Raw genomic sequence first — 22829 nt, 5'->3', positions numbered from 1 at the left:
GTACACAACAGAGTTGCTTTCCTTTGGTGCTTTCCATGCTGCTGCAGGGGCACTAAGAGTCGCTGTCTCTCCTTCTAGCTCTTTGTGGCCAGGGAACGTGCCTGCCACTCTGTTGTTCTTTACTCTCCCAATCGCTTACTACAGTGTCCTCTTCACAAGTGCTCAATATTGATTTTATTGATTCCTCAGTTCCAACGGGGCTCTTAATTCTTTCCTCCTTCCCTTCCCACCCAACTTCCTAGCCATATCCTTACCTGCTACATGAGGTGCGTGTGTCTATCTCCTTTCTTTCTTTTTCTGAAAGTGTTTGGGTGGATCCCACATCTCCTCACCTTCAAGTAAGGTCACAAAATTTTGCCTTTTCTGTGACTACTATATTATTGGAGCCAAGAGTGTTTATTTCTTGTCAGAAACTTGTACATGTGTCAGTAGTGTGAGCCAAACAATATCTGAGAACTGGCATTAGGGCCAGGAAAAGTCGTGGCTGTAGGGAGCCAGGTTCTTCCTAAGCCTGATAAAAGGGCTGAGAAGAGGCCGTCAGAGTGCTCACAGTCTGGGTCCCTCGTTGGGTCTTTCCTCCTCCTCTCCCCCCTCCTTATTTCCCACAGGAAGGGTCTCTCAGTCCATCAACTGGTACTGCGATCCCCCCGGCATTCGATGAGTCCTTTGGACCCTTTGGCAAACAGAAAATATCGATTGCTCCCTTAGGCGCAGAATTTCTGATGCTTATCCCAAGAATGTTGGATAAGAACTCCATTCCATTTTCTTTCTTCATAGTTTCTCAGTACTGCAGATGGAAGCTATGGCTTGTGACTAGTTTGTTGTTCATGCAAGGACAGCTGGGTTGAAATTAGTGTTCATTCAGTCGTATTCACTGAGCAATTACTGTGTGCAGAGCACTGTACTAAGCGCTTGGAAAGTACAATTCGGCAACAGAGACCATCCCTACCCAACAAGCGGGCTCACAGTCTAGTTTAATGACATTGTACTGCATTGTATATGTGGGCAAAGGCTAAACTGGTTTAGGTTTTGCAAAGGAGCATGGCCTAGTAGATAGTCAGGCCTGGGAGCTAGAAGGACTTTGGATCTAATCATGGCTCTGCCACTGTCCGTTGTGACCTTAGACAAGTCATTTAACCTCTCTGTGCCTCAGTTCCTTCATCTGTAAAATGGAGATTAAGATTGTGAATCCCATGTGGAACATGGATTGTGTCCAACTTGACTAGTTTATACCTACCCCAGTGCTTAGTACAAGGCATGGCACGTAGTAAGAGCTTAACAAATACCATTTTAAAGAAAGGAATAGGCAAGAGTGACTGTAGAAATGCCTCAAAAAAATCATTGAAGTTATGCAAAAATTAACATTTATATTTAGGAAACCCTGCATACTTGCCATTTAACTTACCTGCAGCTAAATTGAGTCAAGCTAGACAATTAGTGGTAGAATGTAGGTATGGGTCAAGTGTGGCTAAATTCTGCTATGAAACTGCCACCGGACTCCCCAGGATAGGTTATTGTTTCTCCCAATGTTTTCCTGTTCCCTTCTCTTGTGAATCTGACCTGACCTGACCCACACCACTCTGCCCAGAAGGGAAGCCGCTAGATTTGGCAAGGTGACCACCTATCTATGTTGTGGGAGAGGGATAAGGCAGGAGTGGGGTGGGGAGGTGCTAGTCTCTTGTAGAAACCTGTAATTAATCTGATCCTCATGTGCCTGCAACAAAATTGCTCATTGTCTCAGATAAGAAAACTTCATTTTTTCCCAGATATGAGGCAGATGTAGGTGCAAAATACAGATCTTTGCAGGTCTTTATCCTATTGCCAAAATAGATGTGGGAGGGACAGTTTTTAATACAGAGTGATCAGTCATTTAGTGAATGTCCTTTGTGCTCAACACTGTCATGTGACTCTAAATGCCCAGTTATCCAGGATGCATGGAACCAAAGCCAGCCTGAAGATGTGGTTAACCTGTGTGTTTACTCTGCATTTTGGGTAGGTTGCTGTTAGGGAATTGGAGAACATTCTCCCGACATTGTGCTTCTATCTGGTTTTCATATGATCACAATGTTGGAAGGAATGGATGTGGCACTATTGACCTTGTCTGCACTGTAGAACAAGCTTTCCTTAATGCAGGTTTGTTGGGAACATGCCCCCCCCCCCCCCCATCATAGGAGAACAAAGCATAGATGAGGTTTTCTGTTTTGTATCACCTATATGTAAGAAGATTAAAGACAAATGACTTTTAGGTGTAGGTGTATCTCCTATACATAGTAAATGTCTTTCTGAAAAGTACAGCTTAAAGTGAAATAGCTTGTAGTGAATTCTTTCCTTTCCCTTTTACTCACTATAAATAGGGGCATTTAATTTACCCCAAACAAAGAACACACAGGCACGTTCCTTGGAGAACAGAGACATTTTCTGCACTTTCACTTAGTCATAAATGGATTAAACTGTTGATTGATTTTAAATTATAACCTGAAAGTTACACTCCTGTACCTTGACCCTAAAATTTGAATGTTCCTTGTGACACTTAAGCACACACTGTATCTATCTGTCTCTAATTTTAAAACTTGAGTGCAATATAAACTGATGTATATGATATTCAGAAAATCTCTAATTTCAAAGAAAAGACTATTAAGCATTGAAAAAAATATTATAGCCCCCTAGAAATCAGATACATTCTTTTATTGTAATAAAGCATCATAACATAGTTTTTGTGAGAAATTACACAATAATTAGGGGAAAGTATTCCCTAATCCATGAAGGAAGCATATCTGTTCAGTAGCTGTACTACAGAAGGTTGTTAGAGTGAAGAACAAAATGCTGCATTTAAATCACTTAATCCAGAAAATTCTGCAAATCTAAATGTAGGTGTAGGTCTGTGTGGAATTTGCAGGGCTGCCAAATGCATCTGAGTTGATTTTTCAGATTAAGATTTTTAAGGAATCTTAAAAATTCCAGTCTCAATCACTGCATTTCTAAGTTGCTCTTTGGTCTAAAGTACTGCATGGTCAGTATTATTGTGCATCAGTGAAAATGATTATGAAAAGTACTAATTTATGGAGTGCTGTAGATAGGTACAACCACAGTTTCATAGAAATTGTGATTTCATGCAAGCTGCAAATTCATATGAGTGACCTGATGGGTAAATTGTGAGTCGTTACAAAATAGAGGAATAATACTATCTACAGATTGATATGAGCTGTAAACATGTAATGTGGTTGAGCAGAGGATTAGGTGTCTGAGGTGTATAAGGGGGGGCAGTTTGGACAACATTGCTAACTTGTGTGGGGGTCTGTGTCCTGGATAGCTGTCAGTTGCCGCACAGATTAAGCAACGGAGAATAGACTGCAGTGCAAGTTTAATCTGCAGTGCAGTTGCTGCCAGGTAGCTCCATGTGCATTCCTAAACCAGCAGAAAAAAAGTGATCTCCCTGTGCTGCTTGTTACATGCATAAAGATAAATCTAGCCTTTGTAGCAAAACTAATTTGTAGTAAATACAGATTTGCTAAGCAAGAGAAGCTGAAACATTTGAAGATGTTACCCAGGCAGAGATAAGGATAAATGAGTCCCTTCCCTCCTCCAAAAACGACAAAGCTTTGCTGTGTGTTTTTAATCTGGTGAAAATGTTCATATTGATTCTTAAATTGAGCAGGTTGTATAATTCACCTATGCATAATTTGTAGGATGTCCCAGTTGGGATTAATCTCAGGGGTGCTGCATCCCCTCCTGAGAAGCTCAGGAAAGGAATGAGGAGTGAGGATGGGTTGTGTTGCATGGAAAGCCTTTTCCCAGGTTTTGCCGTAGTGTTTACACTTCCCATAGATCTATTCCCTCTGTCTCAGCAAGTGCCCATCTATCTTCCCTCTTGGGTTATCTCTGTGCTCCTGGCACTCACACATTTCCACTCTAGCACGATAAGTCGGATGCAGTGGGCCCAACGTAATATTTTCTGAAGGTAAGAATTGTAGTGCCTGAGTCGTCTTAAATAAATAAAAATTAAAAATGGCCAACCCCTATGATTATAATATATGGAAAATACTCACGTACCTACATTACAGAAGTTTCAGAAACAGTGATCTCCTAGCTGAATTTGGGTGTGTCTGTGTTGAGCACAGAGGTGGGGAAGGGGGTAGATGTGGCTGAGCTGCAGACAGAGTACAAAGTACGACAGGGTTGAAGAGGAGGAAATCATTTTTTCCCCACTTGTAAATTTTACAGTCCATGGTAGTGTTGTCTGAAAGGGAACCACCCACTCTCTCTCTCTCTCTCACCTCTTCTTCTCCCCCCCCCCCCCCCCCCCCCCCCCCCCCGCAATGCACACACATACAGATAAGCACTCTATCTGTCACTTTACCAACTGGAAAGCTCTAGCACTTCTCAAGAAAACCCCATAGAAGAGCAATAATGACCATTGATCTTTTGTGAGGAGCATCTCCTCCCAGCAGGCTGAGTTACCGTAATTACAATGTTTGAGTCTTCCCCCCAGAGAGTCAGGTAACTGGTAATGTCACGCCAAGGGCAGTCCTCTGTTTTGGCACTCTAACCACACACCTGAGCTGGGCTGATTGGGGAACCTAAGTAGCCACGCAGCTAGGCTGGGGGCTGTCCTAGCCTGAGTAATTCTCCTAATCTGTAGCATCTGGTGGTAGGGACAGATATCTAGGGGCCGCACATCTACTAACAGCAGAGTTCTACTGAGCAGTGAGATTCCACTCTCGAAGACCCACCATTATTCCTAATTGTTTAGATCTTGTTAGTCCTTTTATAAGACTTACGTGAAAGCCCTCTTGGGGAAGATTCCCCGGGGTAGCCCCGACTCTGGGTTAACCAGAATTTTTGAATATCTGACACCTCCCTCTTCGAGGTAGTGGATCATAAAACCTTTACTGTACATGTGTACTTGTGCATGCTCATTGACGTTGCTGGTGCCTTGCCTGGGTTTAGCAAGTGGAAGGAACTGTGGGGAGCTAATGTTCTCTAAGCTTAATGAAAAACAGATTAGTACCCATATGTTCTATGTGCTGGAATATGGCATCTGGTACCATTTGGCCATTTAACAAGTGTTAAATATAGTAGCATATCTTTAACACGCTGGAGGAGTGTTAAGTTAGGGGTCAAGTGGTTCCAAGGTGGGAGAGGTTATGCAACTTGCCTAGTGTAAATTATTAGGGTTGATAAGAACCGTGATTGTCTTGACATGCTGTTTTGCATCCATTACACTGTGTACACCAGTAACATGAAATATGTATGATAGAGCAACCTCTTTGCTAATGATGGTTATCCTTATTTAATATGCAACATTTCAGATTTCTCAGCAATAAATTATATTCCCGAAGCTATGCCAAAATCAAAATCCAAAGTTGAAACTGAACAATTGGCTCTAAGTACTTCATGCTTTTCATAGTTCAGGAAGTTTTAGCCTTAAATGTAGTACCCAAATGAAGTGTGCATTTTCAGGGATCAGACCAGCAGTGGAACTTTTTCTGTGGTGTCTTTCCGAGTTATGCACATTTAAAAGCCAGTGGTGTCCAGGCTTGAAGAGTTTGCTGGGCAATGGAATATATTAAACAAATATTTTAAACAAGTTATGGTATTTAAATGTTTATTTTGTGTCAAGCACTGTTCTAAGTGCTGCGGTAGATATAAGTTTATCAGGTTGGACACAGTCCCTGTTTCACATGGGGCTCACAGTCTGTGTAGGAGGGATAACAAGTATTTAATCCCCATTTTACAATTGAGGAAACTGAAGCACAGAAGCTAAAGTATCTTGTCCAAGGTCACACAGCAAAAATTGGCAGAGCCAGGGTTAGAACCTAGGTCCTCTGATTCCCAGTCTTGGGGTCTTTTCAGTAGGCCATGCTGCTTCTAATATAAGTACCAAAATAGACTTGAAAAATAGAATTTGATCTGAATCCTCCTTCTTTGCCCTTCTTCAGTCTATCTTTGCATAGCACCGAAGTGCATTTCCCCCACCCAAATTACCCAAAAAGTTGTGTCCCTCTTTCAGTGTCAAATTGGACCGTTTAGGCAGAAGTCTCATCCTCTTCTTCCAGTTTTCACCTTTCACAGTTAGAAAAGGTAATGTTCTCTAAAGGTGGTTTAGTGTGCTTGATCATAGAAATGGAATAGCATACTAGATCATCCCCACCTTACCCACAGTATCTGTATCTCTTGCTAAGTCAAAGGCAGAGGGTCAGAAAGTCTTGCAGTCTGGAGTTATCCCCACTTTCAGTTTTCTCTACTTGAACAGGATGGAAATGAGAATCGGTCTTCTGTAAAGGCAAAACAGGCCCTGGATTATGAGGAGAACTTTCCAAATATGGGACTCCTCCCTTTTATTAGCTGCCTTCCATGACTGTGATGCCTTTGGGAGGTGATTCATATATCAACCCAAATCTCCTGTCCTTAGTATCTCTCCATCTGGATTTCCTGCCATCACCAAGGAAGGAAAATCTTTCAGACTCTTTCCCTTGTCTTGCCCTTCTTTGTCTCTCCGTGCCCCCCCTTGCAAAAAAAATAGCCCTTCCTTCTTGCCTAGCTCTTAGAAATGCCAAAAACTCTCATTGCTCTTTGTATAGACTCACTTGTTCAAAAGGGCTACTTCTGCATCAGTACCATCTTTCAGATCTATTCTTCTCAAGTCTCAGTTGGAGTCCAAATTCTGCTAAAGCCTTACTTCTCTATCTTTCACTGTCAGGGTGATGGGGTGTGCACATACTTTTGTACATATCCAAAATTTATATTAATGTATGTCTCCCCATTTAGAATTTAAGCTCGTTGTGGGGAGTCTGTTACATTGTTTTGTTGTACTCTCCCAACCTCCTGGTACAGTGCCTGCACACAGTAAGCACTCAGTAAATTTGATTGATGGAGTACTCATATTCAGAGCTTTGCTTGGGCTCAAGAAAGCCCAACTTGGCTTGGAGCGGGGGTGAATGGTCCCCTCAACCCCCGGCACATCAGGGACTGTGGTAACACACTACTCAGATGGAAATGCTTGGCACTGAAAATGGAAGTGGCTAGAAACTTCCTTCTTTTAAAGTAAGGATGCATCAGATCAGATAATGGGCCGAGCTCCATTTCAGCCCTGGATTCCAGGTCATTTCCAGATTCTCTTCTGGATGGAGCCAGTGAAAAGTAATTTTTCCTGGCAGGGAAGCTGACCCCTCGGCCATGACTGGGATTTCACTTATGCTCTTGCCATTAGACCCCCTATCATTCTTGTCTGCCATTAAGGAAGGATCTAGAGGCAATTCAGTGCTATCTTCTGAACAAGGTAGGTCACTATTTCCTCTGCCTGCTTCCCCACCAAGGCCCTCTCGCTCCTCTCCACTGTGGCACAAGTAAAGGTGGGAAGATTCTCTTGGGCTAGAACCCCTCCACTCCCAACCCCCTTCTTCCCTCATAATGGCCAAGGGGAGAGATTCTGATTCTGAGGTCCTCTTTCCCTCACCATGCATTAGTGGTCAAGGAACTTTCCACAGTTACTAAGTCCATTTTCTCATTCCTTCCCAAAATCAATCAATCAATGGTATTTATTGAGCACTTACTATGTGCAGAGCAGTGTCCTAAGCACTTGGAGTACAATACAGCAGAATTAACGGACACATTCCCTGCCCTTAATGAGCTTAAGGTGGCCATCAAAGAAGATAAACTTTGGTACCTTCTTATTCTAGGGAAAAAAGAGGGGGATTTTTGCCTGGTACTGATTGCTCTCAACTCACCCCCAGGGAGAAAGGTCAGAAGGGCAGAAGTCAGGATTTTCATCTCACTTCCCCTTAGCTAGACTGTATGTGGGGACAGGAGGGGAAAGGAGGGACAGCCAGTAGTTGGAATGGGTATAAGGTCTCATTTGGCCCTTTTCTAATTGTGGGCAAATCTCTACTATATCTGCCTCCACTTCCTTCCCCTGGAAAGCCAGAATCAGAGCTAGGCTTCTTTGCTGGGGACTCTGCACAGAAGTTGGGTTTTGAGAGCAGAAAACACACTTGGATGCTTATTTGGTTAAGGAGTTAAGAACCCTGCCCATGCGAGACTTTCAGGGCCTCATCTAATCTAGCCTGGTTCCTCTTTGTCCTGAACCCACTAGTTGAAAGAAAATTTGGGGTGGGGTCTTCTGAATTCCAAGTTATTTTAAAGATGCTCATGTGACACTTTTGAAGAAGGTGCAGCCCCTTGAATGTTTGAGTAGAGAAAGGAATTTTTATACGAATTAAACTTCCTTCCCCACTCCCAACTGCATTGTCCAGTGGTGGTGAGACACTGGCAGCAGAAAGGAAAAGAGACTATCTTGGTTGTCCTGTACCTTCCTAACTCCATTGGCCTCAGTCCTTGGAATTCCACTCTGTTCTCTGACAGGCTCCAGCTAATGGTCTGTGGGAGGTTCCTTGAAGATCACTATCCCCAATTAATGGAGGCTGAGGAAGGAGAGCCAGAGGTTTAGCGATGGTGGGATGGTTAGAGTGCACCGATTGGGAAGCCGAGGAGCAGGAGTCCTGGAGCTTATTCCCGAGTTGCGGAGGCCAGCTCTTACCCCCATGGCTGTTGGTTTCACTCTCACACCCCCTCCCCAAAAATGTCAGATGCCCTCCGGTCTTTCTTGCCTTAGCAAGGGACTCACTGAAGACTCCACCTTTTGATTCCCTGGTATTTTCCTCCCTCCTTCTGTCAACCGTGAAGCCTGTGCAGCAGAAGATAGGGAAATCGGTGATTGTTGGAGCAATTCAGATTGACATAGCAAGGCCAGTAGTTTTCTCAGTAAGGTCAATTGATTCCTTCCATCTCTAGTTTTTTCCATTCTGCTGCCGCAGTTATTCTGCTGGTTTTGCTCTGCTGCGGCAGCTGCCATCATTGGTATTATACATGAAATTGTCATTACAACACAGGCCACTGTCTCTAAGATAAAATAGTTTGTATCCAGAATAAATTTTCCGGGAAAACACTATTCACAACATTATTTCTATGGTAATGACCTAAGTAAGGACTTGATTGCCAGGTTGATGAACCCAGTTCTTCCATAGCATGTTTCCTTTTTTCCTACATGCTTTGGGTGAACACTGTTAGGGAACTAGGGAGCATTCTTCTGTTAACATCTGTATGGGTATAGAACACAGTCCAATGTCTGAAGAAGCAGCAGTGTGCCCATGTGTGGCCCCAGTCTAGGAACACATGCTGTAGCCCAAGTTTTCTTGAACCTAAGCCCTGTGTTTTAGGAGAATTGGAGTGTATTTTATGTTGTTTTTCCCTATCAGTAGTATTTGAGTGCCTGATGTGTTCAGAGTTCAGTACTAGGTCCTTGAAGAATATTTAAAAGAAGAAGAGTTTGCCCCAGAAAAATATACAGCTGAATGGGAGCAATAGAGATTGAAAAATATTCCATAGTACAAAATTAAATGGATAAATATTTTTTTTTAATTAACAGAAAAATATGCATAAGAGGTGGTTGATGGGGCTGGCATGACTGGGGAGGTGGCGGAATTAATCATGGGAGGGGAAGGATAGTTTGACGTATGCTCTAGGCTACTGGAAAAGTCTGAGCAATCATATAACTGGAAGAGGCCTTGAGGTCATCTGGTATCTTATCCTTGCCAATGAATCTATATTGATTTAAAATATCTCCAGGAAATGTGGCAGATTAAAGTGTTTAACAACAAGTCAAGGTATTCCAGCTGTTGCTGCCAGTCCTTCCTCCAGGATGGACACTAAGAAAAGATTGTTCTTGTTTTGCAAAGTGTTGGTGATATTCTTTCTAGGATTTGGCAAATTAATATTTATCTCAACATATTTGAAGTTATGGAAATGGAAAACCATGTATTCTTTGGCCTTATATTTGGTTCTGCAACTTTATGTGCATTCAGAAATTATCTGTAGAATACATTTGGTTGTTTTTTTAAACAGCAAAGTAAGTTTTTCAATAGAAATTGTTTTATCAGCAGAACTTAAGGTATTGTAACCTTCTTACTTCAGTGTTATAGTAGAATAGTCTGTTAGGTTGTGCGAAGTATTGATAAACAACTTTCTTGTTTCTCATACCTCAGGCATGTAATTCTGTAATTCTGTTGAAATTCAAGGGAGGATCAAAAAGGTAGAGAGGGATGTGAGAGGAGAGTTGGCCAGGTAGTGTTCCATCGTGGGATATGTTGCACTGGGAAACAATATGTTCCTCATTTAACAATAATAATGATGGTATTTAAGTGCTTTCTGTGTGCCAGGCACTGTACTAAGCACTGGGGTGGATACAAGCAAATCTAGTTGGACACATTCCCTGTCCCAAGTGGGGCTCACAGTCTCAATCATATTTTACAGATGAGGTAATTGAGGCACAGAGAAGTAAAGTGACATGCCCAAGATCACACAGCAAATAAGTGGTGGAGCTCGCTTTAGAATCCATGCCCTTCTGACTCCCAGCCTCACACTCTATCCACTCTACCAGGTTATTTGGGTGTTTTTTCTTAGGAGGTGTCTTTTGGGGTGGGGGGTGGGGGGAATTGGGGATATGAGATTCTGTTTGCAGGCTTGAGAAATAAAATTCTAGGCTTGATAGAGAGAGGGCTGAATTAGAGGTTATACTGCATGTTCTTTATAGCAAAAATCCCCCTAGCCCAACAGACATTAAAATGGGGAGTTGGGGAAATTGATTCTAATTTAGCAAACAAGCTTTTGTGTTTTGCTTCATTTTGTTCCTGTGTGTTGAGGTAGAGGCTAAGAGACAGGACAAGAGAGTGTATGGGAGGGATTCTCCAGTGATTAGGACTTCCAAAGGGCAGCCAAGTGTCCCTTCTGTGGTGCTGGGAAACAGCGTGAAGCAATAGCTGTCTTGTGCTGAAGTGCAACACAATTCCATCAGTGCCACCTATGTGCCAACTTGACAGTAAATTGCAAATCAGTTTCTCAAACAATTGGCTTCTGGAATGCAATCAGGCCCCTGGTATCAGAAGCAGACAGGCCAGAAACAATTTAATTTTAATCGATACGCAGGATGTCAGGAGGCCGAGTGACTGAACTAGAAGTAAATCAGTTGTCAGAGTGGCAAGTAGTATCCACATAAGAGATGTGAGGGGAGTGTGTGGCCTTCCCCATCTCCATCATCATCTTCCAAACCTTTGAAGAGCTGCTCCTGACCATCCCCCATGGCCAGTGAGGTGTGGAGTCCCTCAGGCCCCATGGCAGTCGCTCTGCAAAAGGTAGGCTGGTCCTTAACCACAGAAAGTTGTGGAGGTAGGAAATAATAGATTCAAGAAGGGATTGGTCAGTTGCCTGGACACGTATGATCTCGTGGTAGTTGGATCAGTCACTTAGCGTGTGCGGAGCAGTTTGCTAAATGCCGAGGGAAAATTCACAGGTGAAAATTAGACATGGCTCCTGGTCCTCTTGGGCTTCACAGACAGCTCTCACATTGTTCCAGGTATCCTTTGGGGATACTTTGGGAGATTAGAATACGAGGCTAGATGGGCTAATGGCCTGATTCAGTATTGATTCCCTCAGTGATGCAGTTTCTCTGCACATGGCCCAATTGACAGGGTCTTGACTTCCAATGGAAATGCGACTTGCTGCCCTGGAGTCCAGCTGTTACTGAAGAAAACTGGACCAGTGTAGTACCTTTACCAATCTTGTACATTGCATTCAGAAAGAGCAAATTAACACTGTAGGAAATTACGTTCCTATGTCATTTAGAATATATTTTAGTATGGATCCGGAATTTAGAATGTAAACAGTATGACCTTTGGCAAAAGGAGCAAGTCATCTATTACTGCTTAGTCTTAGAAAATAACTTTAATTTCAATTTTCTGAGATTTAACTTAATTTTTAAAATTTTGAATCATGTGTCAAGCTGTATAGTCCCTAGTATATTTTACAGCTGGAATTTGTAACTTTCTAAAACCATTTGGTTGTATTGGAAAGTTTTGGCAATTATGGCAAAAATGAAAAATACTATTTCTAGAGAAAAAAATTGTGAGGAATATCTATATTTTTTATTATTACTATTATGGTATTAAGCTCTTACTATGTGTCAAGCACTGTTCTAAGCACTGGGATAGGTACAAGTTCACCAAGTCATACACAGTCACTATCCCACCTGGGGCTCACAGTCTAAGTAGAAAGGAGAACAGGTATTAAATTCTCGTTCTTTACAGTTGAGGAAACTGAGGCACAGAGAAGTTAGACTAGCTCAAGTTAATAGAGCAAACAGTTGGCAGAGCAGGGATTAGAACCTAGGTCCTCTGACTCCCAGGCTTATGCTCTTTCTCATATTTCAGATAAACATCCAGGTGAAGGAATATTAAAGAGAGCAGAGTACTTTAGAGAGGAAAGTGGTCATTTTTCTCCTTGCATTTTAAAAATCCCAGTTAATGCTAACAAAGTGTACTGAGGTTTCTGAGCAATATTCTATGAAATCTCTAAGGAATCTAAACCAGTGTTTCTCTTGTGGTCACCAGAGGATTTCCATGTGACCTCAGAGAGAAAGATGAACAGAGATAAACACATAAACAGTGAGAGACACAGCAATTGTGCTGTAAAATACGAGTTTCTTCATGTCAGCTCACTTTTCATTATTGGTCTGATTTATAAAAGCATGGACACCCAAATTGCATTTCTGGCCTCAGCAGAATTTTCTTTCTAGAAAAACTATTCTAGATGACTTACTGGGTTGGTATCAAAGAGATCAGTTTTATTTCTTGCTCTGTTATATGGGAAGCAGCATGGCTCAGTGGAAGGAGCATGGGCTTTGGAGTCAGGGCTCATGAGTTCGAATCCCAGCTCTGCCACTTGTCAGCTGTGTGACTGTGGGTGAGTCACTTAACTTCTATGTCCCTCAGTTCCCTCATCTGTAAAATGGGGATTAAGATTGTGAGCCCCACGTGGGACAACCTGATTCCCCTGTGTCTACCCCAGCGCTTAGAACAGTGCTCTGCACATAGTAAGCACTTAACAAATACCAACATTATTATTATTATTATTAGTTTTGTGACCTTCTAATATAGTCTCTTAAAGGCCTTGGGTTCCCCATTTTGAAATGGGGATAAAACTATTGTCTACTTTAAGAATGGGATAATGACTGCAATACACTTTGCGCTTTGTAGAGTAAAGGTGCCTAAGAAGTACCAGAAAATTATCACCTCAGTTTTAACCATCATAACAATATGCAGTCTAGATATTAGTGCTTCAGTATTTCAGTTGCTTGACTGTTGGCTTCAGAAGTTCTAACAATGGATAATTGTTTTTGCTTTAAATAGCATTCAGTTGTTACGTAGGACATCTTATTGAAAACTTTCTTGATGAAGAATTTATACTCATTAAAAATTTGTCACGACTCAGAGAACCCAGAAGGATGAATGGATGTTTCTTCTCTTTCTGTTTAAGAAAAAAATTACTCCATGGTCATTCAAAACAAAAGTTTACATATTCCAGAGGTCGCATGACCTCTGAAGTGAACAAAATGACTGAATGAGGGTGCTGTGTCCTAGATCTCAATCTGCCACAATGTGGCCTAGAAAAGTCTTCAAACTCTAATTTTTCTTCCCATTTAAAAATTAAAGATTGGAATCTATGTCTGACACTAGTTTTTAAAGATTTTGAGTAAACCGATGAATGATTAGCGGATTCCTTGTACGTGAAATATCATTAGCATGCCTAAGAATTTTTAAAACCAATGCACTTAATACCATAATTGAATCAATTCTTCATTTCTTATTTTACATTAGGCCTTAAATGGTTCAATCCATGAAACTACAAAGCCAATAAATTATACTCTTTGCCTAGTCATGGCTAGCTTTAGGTGCAACTCATAATGGGCAGCAATCCATTGTTTGGAAATGCTTTCCTGTAATTTTAAACTCCACCCTTGAGCAGTCATAGGGTGAATCAGGCATTTATGGTAAATTCCAGAATTTGGCATCTGTTTAGCCATAATCTGATCTACAATATAGGCACTAGCCCCTCTTAATCTCCTTTCTCATCCATTCAGGCAAATGGTCCTCTATTCTTAAAAGAGTTAAAGGAAACTGCAGAAACAGTTTCCTTGCTCACAATAGTGGTAGAGCTGGGCTATGACCATTTGTCAGCTAGAAAGTATAACTGCCTACACTTAGGAAACTTTGGTGGGACATGACTTCTTGACTTCAACTGTTTAATTTAAAGTATTGGAAAGTATTGGCAATTAAAAGTTTTTTTCCTATGGAAAAATGTTCAAGAACAAACTTAAAATTTTAGCAGGGGGAACACATGGATCTACAGAGTACAGGTTGCCCCTCCAGTTGACAGATGTCAACGATCCTTGTAGCCCATCCCACTGGTGAGCTACCAAATCCTGTGTTTGCATGCCCTTCTCCCCGTAATCATCAAAAACACCAAGTACACATGGTGGTTGCAGTACTGAGGTGGCTAATGATCATGCCAGATGATCACTCTTGGTAGTGGCTCTGTTGCCCTAAGGAGTGATCCTCAAAATGCTTGAAAGTTGCTGCCTCCCAAGGGTACAGCTTGACCAAGATGAGATCTGTCTTAGCCTCTCTTTGGTCTTGGAAAGGCTGTTGCCTTTCCCCGTGCAGCTTCCTTCCTGACACTTGGCAGCGAGGACCTCGGAAACAGGTAAACTAGTTTTGGCTTAGGCTTGAGAGGGAAATATTATGCCCAGTCCACACAATATCACAGGTATTAGGGCCTCCTTTCCCAACTGCCCACCAGGCCCAGAATTATGGCTTCAGTGCTGGTCCCTCATTCTCCATCACACTTAATCTATCTAGTATTTTCATACTAGATAATATGCATCTTCTCAGAGGCGAGCGTGTGGGCTCTCTCTCTCTCCTCTCCTCCCCCCTTTTTCTCCCCAGTGTTTTATAAACATTTTCCAGTGATCTGGATGCAGTGAGCTGAACTCAGTTCTACCATAACACAAGTTTTCACCTATGCATTTTGGCTAGAAAGTTGGCAGGTAGGAAATGTTTTTCTGACAACCTGAGCCTCATTGGTTACAGCATGATGTGGTGTCAAAAGCAAGTCTGTGCACCCATGGGCGATGTTGGACACTGAGAACTTCGAGTTGTCCTTAATGCAAGGTTCTGTAGTAACCTGACTCCAGCATTATAGGAGAGTTCCACTATCATCTCGAGTTTGGGTCAGGCTCTCTTCTGCCTAAAGTTACCCCAAGGGGTCTGTACTGCCTCTTGGACTTGGCTTGTACACTGAGAACCAGTTAATACAGTCTTCAGCTAATCATCTGTGCTACTTGAGTAAGTATTGTGGAAGTTGGGAAGAGAGCCCCTTATTCTGTTATAGGTTAACTGTCTGGGTAAATATACCTTTTACCTTTGGATTTGAGTAATCAATAGCAGCACAGTAATGGTCCTTTCATGAGCAGAACTATTTGTATTAACTCTCCCGTCCAAAAAACAAAAAAGGAAATATTATTTACTGTTTTTTATCTCCAGACCAAGCATTGAGTCAGAACTTATGGACAGTTAAAAAACATTTACTGAACTTGCACTATGGTTGCCCAGGTCAAGTGGGAAGGCACTTACCAGTAAAACATATTGGGGGCATTTGACTAGCCAACTTGATTAATTAGCAAGTTCCACTGACGGAAACTTACTATTATTCTGAAACAGTAAACAAGCATCTCTTCTGGACGATGTTCTCCATGTCTTGTCCAGTAGTCGAGAATTTCAATCATTGCTCTTCCTCTAGTATCCCTTCATCTACTATGGTAGGTTGTAACACGCACCTCTATTCGTAAGCTCATTGCGGGCAGGGCTTACTGTACCCTCCAAGCACTTAATACAGTGCTCTGCCCACAGTGAGCGCTAAGTAAATTGGATTGCACTTTCTTGGGTTTGAAAACCCAGAACTGGAGGACCTGTAGTGCTACTCTACATGTGGAGGGAGCCGTGCACCATTGGAGTTTTGTTTTTGCCAGCTACTGCAACCAGAGAGGGTGATGAAGCCTCCTGTTAAGAAGGGCCTCTGACCCTGAGACTTTAGTACCAAACACCTGCACAGTGCAGTTGATTATAGCAATGATGGCTTGGGCGGTGCCACACCCATTCTCTCATCTCTGCCAGTCATGCTCCCCAAATGGTCCACGAACAAGTTGTTGGGCAGTGGTTGGAGCAGCATAATATGAAGCGCATTCGAGGTTCTTTTCGTGAGCAGGGCCCATTGATGGCCACGGTGCCCACAGTGCTGTGCTGATGGTGTATCAGAGTGCCATGAGCCAGCTGAGGGTTGCCTTACCCTGTGGCTCCAAAGGGCCTGCCTTTCCTCTTTGGATTGTAGGAGTTTATCTCCTTTTCCTAGCTTCTCTCCATTTATACATATCCTTCCCTTCCTCCCTCCTCCTATGTGTAAATTATCTTAGTGTCTCTCTCCCCTGATAGATTAAAGCTCTTTTGATCAATGGTATTTATTGAGCGCTTGCTGTGGGCAGACCACTGTACTAAGGACTTGGGAGAGTAAAGTACAACAGAATTAGTAGTTGCCTGCCTACAGGGAGCTTCCAGTCTCAAGGGGGAAAGAGACATTAAAATTTGCAGGTATATACATAAGTGCTGAAAGCAGGGATCATATCTACTAATGCTATTTTAGTAGTTGTATTCATTGAATACCTGTTGGAGACTGCATGGTACTAAGTACTTGGGAAGTAGAAAACCTTAGAGTGGAAGCTCCTTTAGAAAGGGAATATGTCACTCCTTGTTCTGTGCCTTCCAAGTATTTAGTACGGTGCATTATACACAATGGATGTCCCATAAATACTACTGGTACAGAAAGAAATGATACATTCCCTGCTCACAATGAGCTTACACTCTGGGGGAGACAGACATAAAGTTATTTGCAAATGGAGTAGTCAGAATGAATAATTGAGGACGTAACTGAATAAACATATGTAAGTGCTAAGGATGAATATAAGTAGGTACAAGTGCTGTTGCACTTTTCCCAAGCTTGTAGTGAAGTGGTGTGCACACAGACCTCAATAAATCAGGCCAGAAAGAGTAAAACTCGTGAAGTTAGTGCAGTTGGCAGCCCAGAAATAGTTAAAAGTTGTTGGTCCTTCAGACTGACTTGGAAAAGATCACCTTTCAGCCTGGGGATGCAAAATGTAGTTGTGACTTGAGGGATTGTCCTTTTTGTACTTCGCTAATTTATTTAAGCAAATTAGGGAATATGTTTGATTTTGACTCAGCTCGGTTGCATTTAGAGGAGATGAAAGTAAAACAAGTGGTGACTTACTACAAATGAAGGAGAGAGCATGTCCTTTCCATTCAGCTTTTTTAATTGACTGAGTGTTTCAAATCAACAGCCAGTATGGTGTAGGAGAACCCATAAAGTTGTTTTAAAAAAATAAAAAGTATTCTTATTTTATTTCCGTAGCAGTGCTTGCCTTAAGGTGGACTAACCTGGTAGCCGGCCAGGATGCTGAGGGTAGTGGAGCGATAGTTACTTCTATTCCCCTCCCCAACCCATACTTTCCTGGGTGAGCTACTTCTGTTGTATTCTCCCAAGCACTTATTACAGTGCTCTGCACATAATAAGTGCTCAGTAAATAGGATTGTTTGGTGAATCTTTGACACTATTCCCTTCTGCTGCTGCTGCTGCTGCCTATAAGGTAATGCATTCTTCTCTCGATCCAGGATGGTTTTTTTTCGAGAGGAGAAATTTCAGAGACAAAAGGAATATTCAGACACATATACCCTCCCCCCCCGACACACTTTGTGCTTGCATGACAGGCATTTGAGTGACTCAACCTTGGGGATGCAAAAGTTTCTTGCTGCCCTATCTAAGTTCATCTAGGGCCAGTCTTGTTCTTTGCCACTGTATCAAATTTCACACTGTTGATCGCAAGATATTAGAACTATCCAAGCACTGCCTTCTCCTTCTGAACCAGGAATATTTTCTTCAGTAGATAAACCACTTTGCCTTTTGCCATTTTATTTTTAACAAATTAGAGAAGTGATCAAAGGAAAGTATGTTTACCTCAGGAAAGTCAGATTTTTAAGGAGGGGGCTCTCCTAAGCATCCCCTTCTCCTCCTTTCTCTCTTCAAGAATGCTGTTGATGCTTGTCTGGACCAGCCCTTAGCCTAAGCCTCGCTTCTACACTCCTTCAGGGCCAAGCCACTTGGAGAAATTCAGTGATGTAGTGATATTTAGTCCATAAGAACTGGGCCTTCCTACCAACTATGGGTGTCTCATCTCTATACAGGGTTGATTCACCTGCCCTTGGGGAGAGATTCAGCCTTATTAGATGTTGCAGATAATTTCCAAACACTGACATAAACATAAAAACATAAGCAGTTGCCACACCGGACCAGACTGTTGGCCTGTTCCAACTCAGTATTCTGTTTCTGACACCATGATCTGTTTCTGACACCATGACATAATTCTAGCATTATTTTCACATTACCATTTCAGTCTTGAGAATATTTCACATTTTTAGGAATTAAGGAAAAAAAGTCATAGCTTGAATTCTAAGCACCCACTTGAGAAAGTCACCACTATGGAAATTTAGTGGAAGGAAAAGTCAGTTGGCCTAGGAGGCTCTAAAAATGCAGTATCTTAAGTAGTGAAACAGTAGAAAAGCTAAAATTGAATATGTGGTGCTATTGTTGCTTGAGAACCAATCGGAAGAAGTATTTTTGCTGAGGTTTAATTAAAGAGAATCCTTATGAGATTAACTTAATGATAATAGATAATTGAAAAGTTGCACTTGAGTGTACTGACTTTTCACAACCAGAGACATCCTTGGGGCAGAAAATGGGTGTTCCTCATAGACTGGGTATCCATTTTGGTGTCATTTCAAGCACTGGCTTTAGTTTCAAATGGAACCAAAATGGATTTGAAGTACCCAAAAGGTTTGGGAGCTTTGACACCTTTTTTTTTTTTATCAATCAGTGGTATTTATTGAGCATTTACTGTGTGTAGAGCATTGTACTAGGGCTTGGAAGAGTATAATAATAGAGTTGGCAGTACGCACATTCCCTGCCCACAACAAGGTTGTATTTTAGAGGGGAAGATGGACATTAAATAAATAATTTATAATGTATAGCTCTGTATATAATGTACATTATAAAATAGAGGTATGAAAATACAATATCTGGGAATAAATAAAGCTATTGGTTTCAAAACTTTCTACGTATGTATAATGTAAAGGATCGCAAATACACAAGTGGAATACACAAAGGCATACCAAAAAACATAAAAAGCACTTGCAAGTAGCCAATGACAAATTGCAGCAATATATGCTATTAGTCCAAAGTTCAGAATGGAAAAAAGCATTAACTACAAATATGAAATTGAAAGAAATGAATACATAAATACATGTAAATTGCAAGTAAAATGTACAAATGCCTGGGTCTTTTCCTTTAGTTAGCAGTCTCCCCCAGTGGAAGGATCTTCCCCCTTCCCCCTCCACCTTCTAATTCACAGGTTGAAATCTCAACTGGGTGTTGGTGGGCCTCCTTTTTGAAAGAAGTTTTGAGGTGGAGCAAAAAGGGTGAGCAAGCAGAGTCTTGGCTCAGGATTACTGTATCTTGACAAGAGGTTTATGCCCTCCTAGATGTCACATCTCAAAGAGTCTTTCGACTGAACTCTCACTTTCCCTATTTGCCCTCCCTTTGGCAAATTAAGCACCACACAGCACTTTGGGGGCGGGGGGACAGGAGGGGAGGTGGAAAGAACACTACTTTGAGAATCAGAAGACTCAATTCTGGTCCTCTTTCTGCTGGTTGGGGCTTTGACATTTGAGGTGTAGGTTTCTCATCAAAAAACCAATTTAGGGCATTGTGGGTGGTGGACAAGGCTGACAGGAGTCCAGAAAATAGGCTAGTTAGCATGAGCAGAAAAGATCTCAGCAGCTTCCAGAGGCATCCACCTTCTGTGTCATGGCACCCCAAGGCATAGTCTCAGCATTATGCTGTTATCTCTTTGGATGTAAATAAATCCTGCTTGGGGAGGGGCGGTGGGGAATAAAAGAAACCTCCGCATGTACTTTTCAGTGTACTGCTCCACTGTCAGCCCATTCACTTATTGCACTCACTGTCCAAGTGGGAACACGACTGGCAAGGAAGAGAGAGTGTCGCTCTGCGCAAATCACTGGCACAATTCTTGGGGGACCCCATTAATTTTGTTTCCGTTGTTTGCTGCTCAATTTGAAGACTTTTTTTTTCTGTTTAAATGGCTCTTTATGGAATGGCAATGCCTTTCCTGTGTATCGCTGAATTTTGTTGTGTTAACATTATATGATTTTTTTTTCTTTCTTTCTACTGTTACTTTCAACTCAGCCCTAGAAGTGGGTACTGCTGCTGGCCTTTAGTTTTCAGATTCCTTGGGGATAATATTCTGCTGTGGTGTATGGAATTCAAGTTGTACGTATTACCCAGAACTTTCACTTAGTTTCAGGCTGTGAGACTGAATCCCGTCAACCCATTCTGATGATAATTCATGTTGATATGGGGCTAATCTTAGTTTTATTCCTTTATTCTTTATTTCAGGAATTGACTTTAAGATCAAAACAGTTGAATTACAAGGAAAGAAGATCAAGCTACAGATATGGTAAGTGATGCTTAAATTTTTATTTCCACCCATTCATAGGAAACCTAATGGGGGGAAAAATGGTAGTGAAATAACTTCATGTTCTTGATACAGGATAAGTTGGTGGCCATTGTTTTTCAGATGTGCTTAATCAAAATTGTCTTTAATAGTTTTGTCTTTATACAGCCTTGGAACCCACTGAAAGTAAGGAGTAAAATTTAAATCATATTTGAAGTGCAGTATATTGTAAAGAGAAATCACTATAAGCATTTTTACTGGAAATATAAAACCACGTGATTATAGTACTACATTTCACTTATTTTTGGAGACCTTCTTGATGCTTGCAATATCAATTCTGTGGGAATTTTTTTAAAGCTCTTTCAAGTCACTGTGCAGTTCATTAAAACTTGTAACTACAGTAGCAATATTGTATGCTGCTTATTCTATGCTAGAAGTTTTTAACCTGAGATACGGGTACTCCCAGAAGAACAGATTGTAAGGGGGTATGGCCATTATTGCAACAGCCACATTAACTGCTCTGGTTTTTTGCTCTCCTGTGTTCTTAACTCCAGATCTTGTGGACATTCTTCTGGGTGTGAAAGGAGGACTGAGGAGAGATTGAAGGCTAGAGGAAGGGGAGGGGAAGAAGAAAGGGGGTATTTAAATAGAGATCTTGAGACCAGAGGTACAGTGAAACCAGGCAAACAGCATGGCCTAGTGAATAAGAATATGGGCCTGAAAGCCCAAAGAACCTGGGTTCTAATTCCCGGCTCCACCGCCTGCCTGCTGTGTGATTTTGCGCAAGTCACCTAACTTCTCTAAGCCTCAGTTACCTCATCTGTAAAGTGGGGATTTAGATTATGAGCCCTAGGTGGGGTGTGGAGGGTGTCCAACCTGATTAGCATGAATCTACCCCAGCGCTTAGAACAGTGCTTGATGCAAGGTAAGTGCTTAACAAATACTATCAAGTTGAAAACTCCTGGTTAAGCAAGCTGTCTTCTTCCCTGAAGAGAAAAGTGATGTGAATATTATTCATTACAGGCAGAGATGGACGGTTATTTCAGCTGGCTGGCCACATACCAAATTTTGAAGACTGTACGCTTAGTCCTCCCAGCTATAAGGATGAGAAGCTGGGGTGGAGGGGAATATGTGCTTAAAAGGTAGATGTATAGCTGCTTTAGCAAATAAGTAGATGAGCTGTACTTTGCACACCTCTGTTTAAGACTGTGGCTTAAAGTGGAAGAGATTATTCCATATGAGACTGGTTTGGCTGCAAAATTGGACTTCCAGATAATTTTAATGTGATTCACATTCTATTTGTCACACTGTGCTGATAAGGAAAAGTACTGTCCACCAGGATTGCATAAACATTGGGTCTTGGCAAAACGTGAAGAAAATGAATCCTAAGGACTCCCATGTGAAAATGCCAACTTTGATTATCTCATTACATGAAATCATGTTTTGGCATTAATAGGATGTAACTCCCTCAGCCAGGGAATTCCCAGTTTTTAGGCCGGAGGGGAATATGCATGTTTTTGTTTTTTTTTTTAATTGTGGAAAAAAATCTATTGATTTAAACAGAGGTAGTGAATAGGTTGTCTGAAGCTGAAACAATACTAAATGCCTATCACCTATTTATATGGCTTCTCTGCAGCATGAGTTCACCCATATAGGTCAGCCGCTGTAGGTAAAATCATATTTGTAGAGAAACCTTTATCCAAGAAACAGGCTTGCTTAATTTTAAAAAATGTTTTGGTACCAGAAGTTAATCTTGTGGTTTTGGTGGGTTGTATTTGCTTGCCAAAATATCCCCCTGAGTACATAAGCATAAAAAGATTGAGAAAGAGGCTTTTCCTTTCCTCCTGGTTTCATTGGACCAGGACCAGATTCAGTGGTGTGGATTCATGATTGAAGGCATACTACCTGGTTTTATTTCTTGCATTTGGAGATGGACAAGTTCCTGGGGAAAGGAAGCTTTGTCGTTTAGGGCTTCAAGTTAAGAAATATTCTGTAGATAGGTTTCAGATCCGACCAATCCTGGTGAGGTTAATTGTTAGCCTGTAAACTGCACTGTGCCAGAGGGAGATTTCATCAGTACTTCCCAGCTCCTCCCCTTGTGTTTCATGGGAGAAACAATTCCAACAATATGAGACCTCTTGGTGCAGAATACTAAACTATATACCTCTCTTGTGCAGGAAACGTAGGGACTAGCTTTTGCTGGGTTTTTTTGTTTTGTGGGGTTTTTTAAATTTTTTTTTAAAGTATCTTATAGTTTGCCATCACTTTAAATCTTCATTGTCCACCC

General features: G+C 41.6%; 1 protein-coding gene across 1 annotated transcript in view; it reads left to right on the top strand.

The window, feature by feature from the left end:
* RAB10 (RAB10, member RAS oncogene family) overlaps window positions 1–22829 on the top strand; it is a 47845-nt gene that overhangs the window by 8597 nt on the left and 16419 nt on the right. The window contains exon 2 of the mRNA XM_003430587.4: window positions 20485–20545. Within this exon, the coding sequence (XP_003430635.2) occupies window positions 20485–20545 (61 nt within the window). The remainder of the gene's footprint in view (window positions 1–20484; window positions 20546–22829) is intronic.

Source organism: Ornithorhynchus anatinus, chromosome 9 (assembly GCF_004115215.2).
Source record: "Ornithorhynchus anatinus isolate Pmale09 chromosome 9, mOrnAna1.pri.v4, whole genome shotgun sequence".
NCBI lineage: Eukaryota > Metazoa > Chordata > Mammalia > Monotremata > Ornithorhynchidae > Ornithorhynchus > Ornithorhynchus anatinus.
This window is presented reverse-complemented; position numbering and strand designations above follow the sequence as displayed.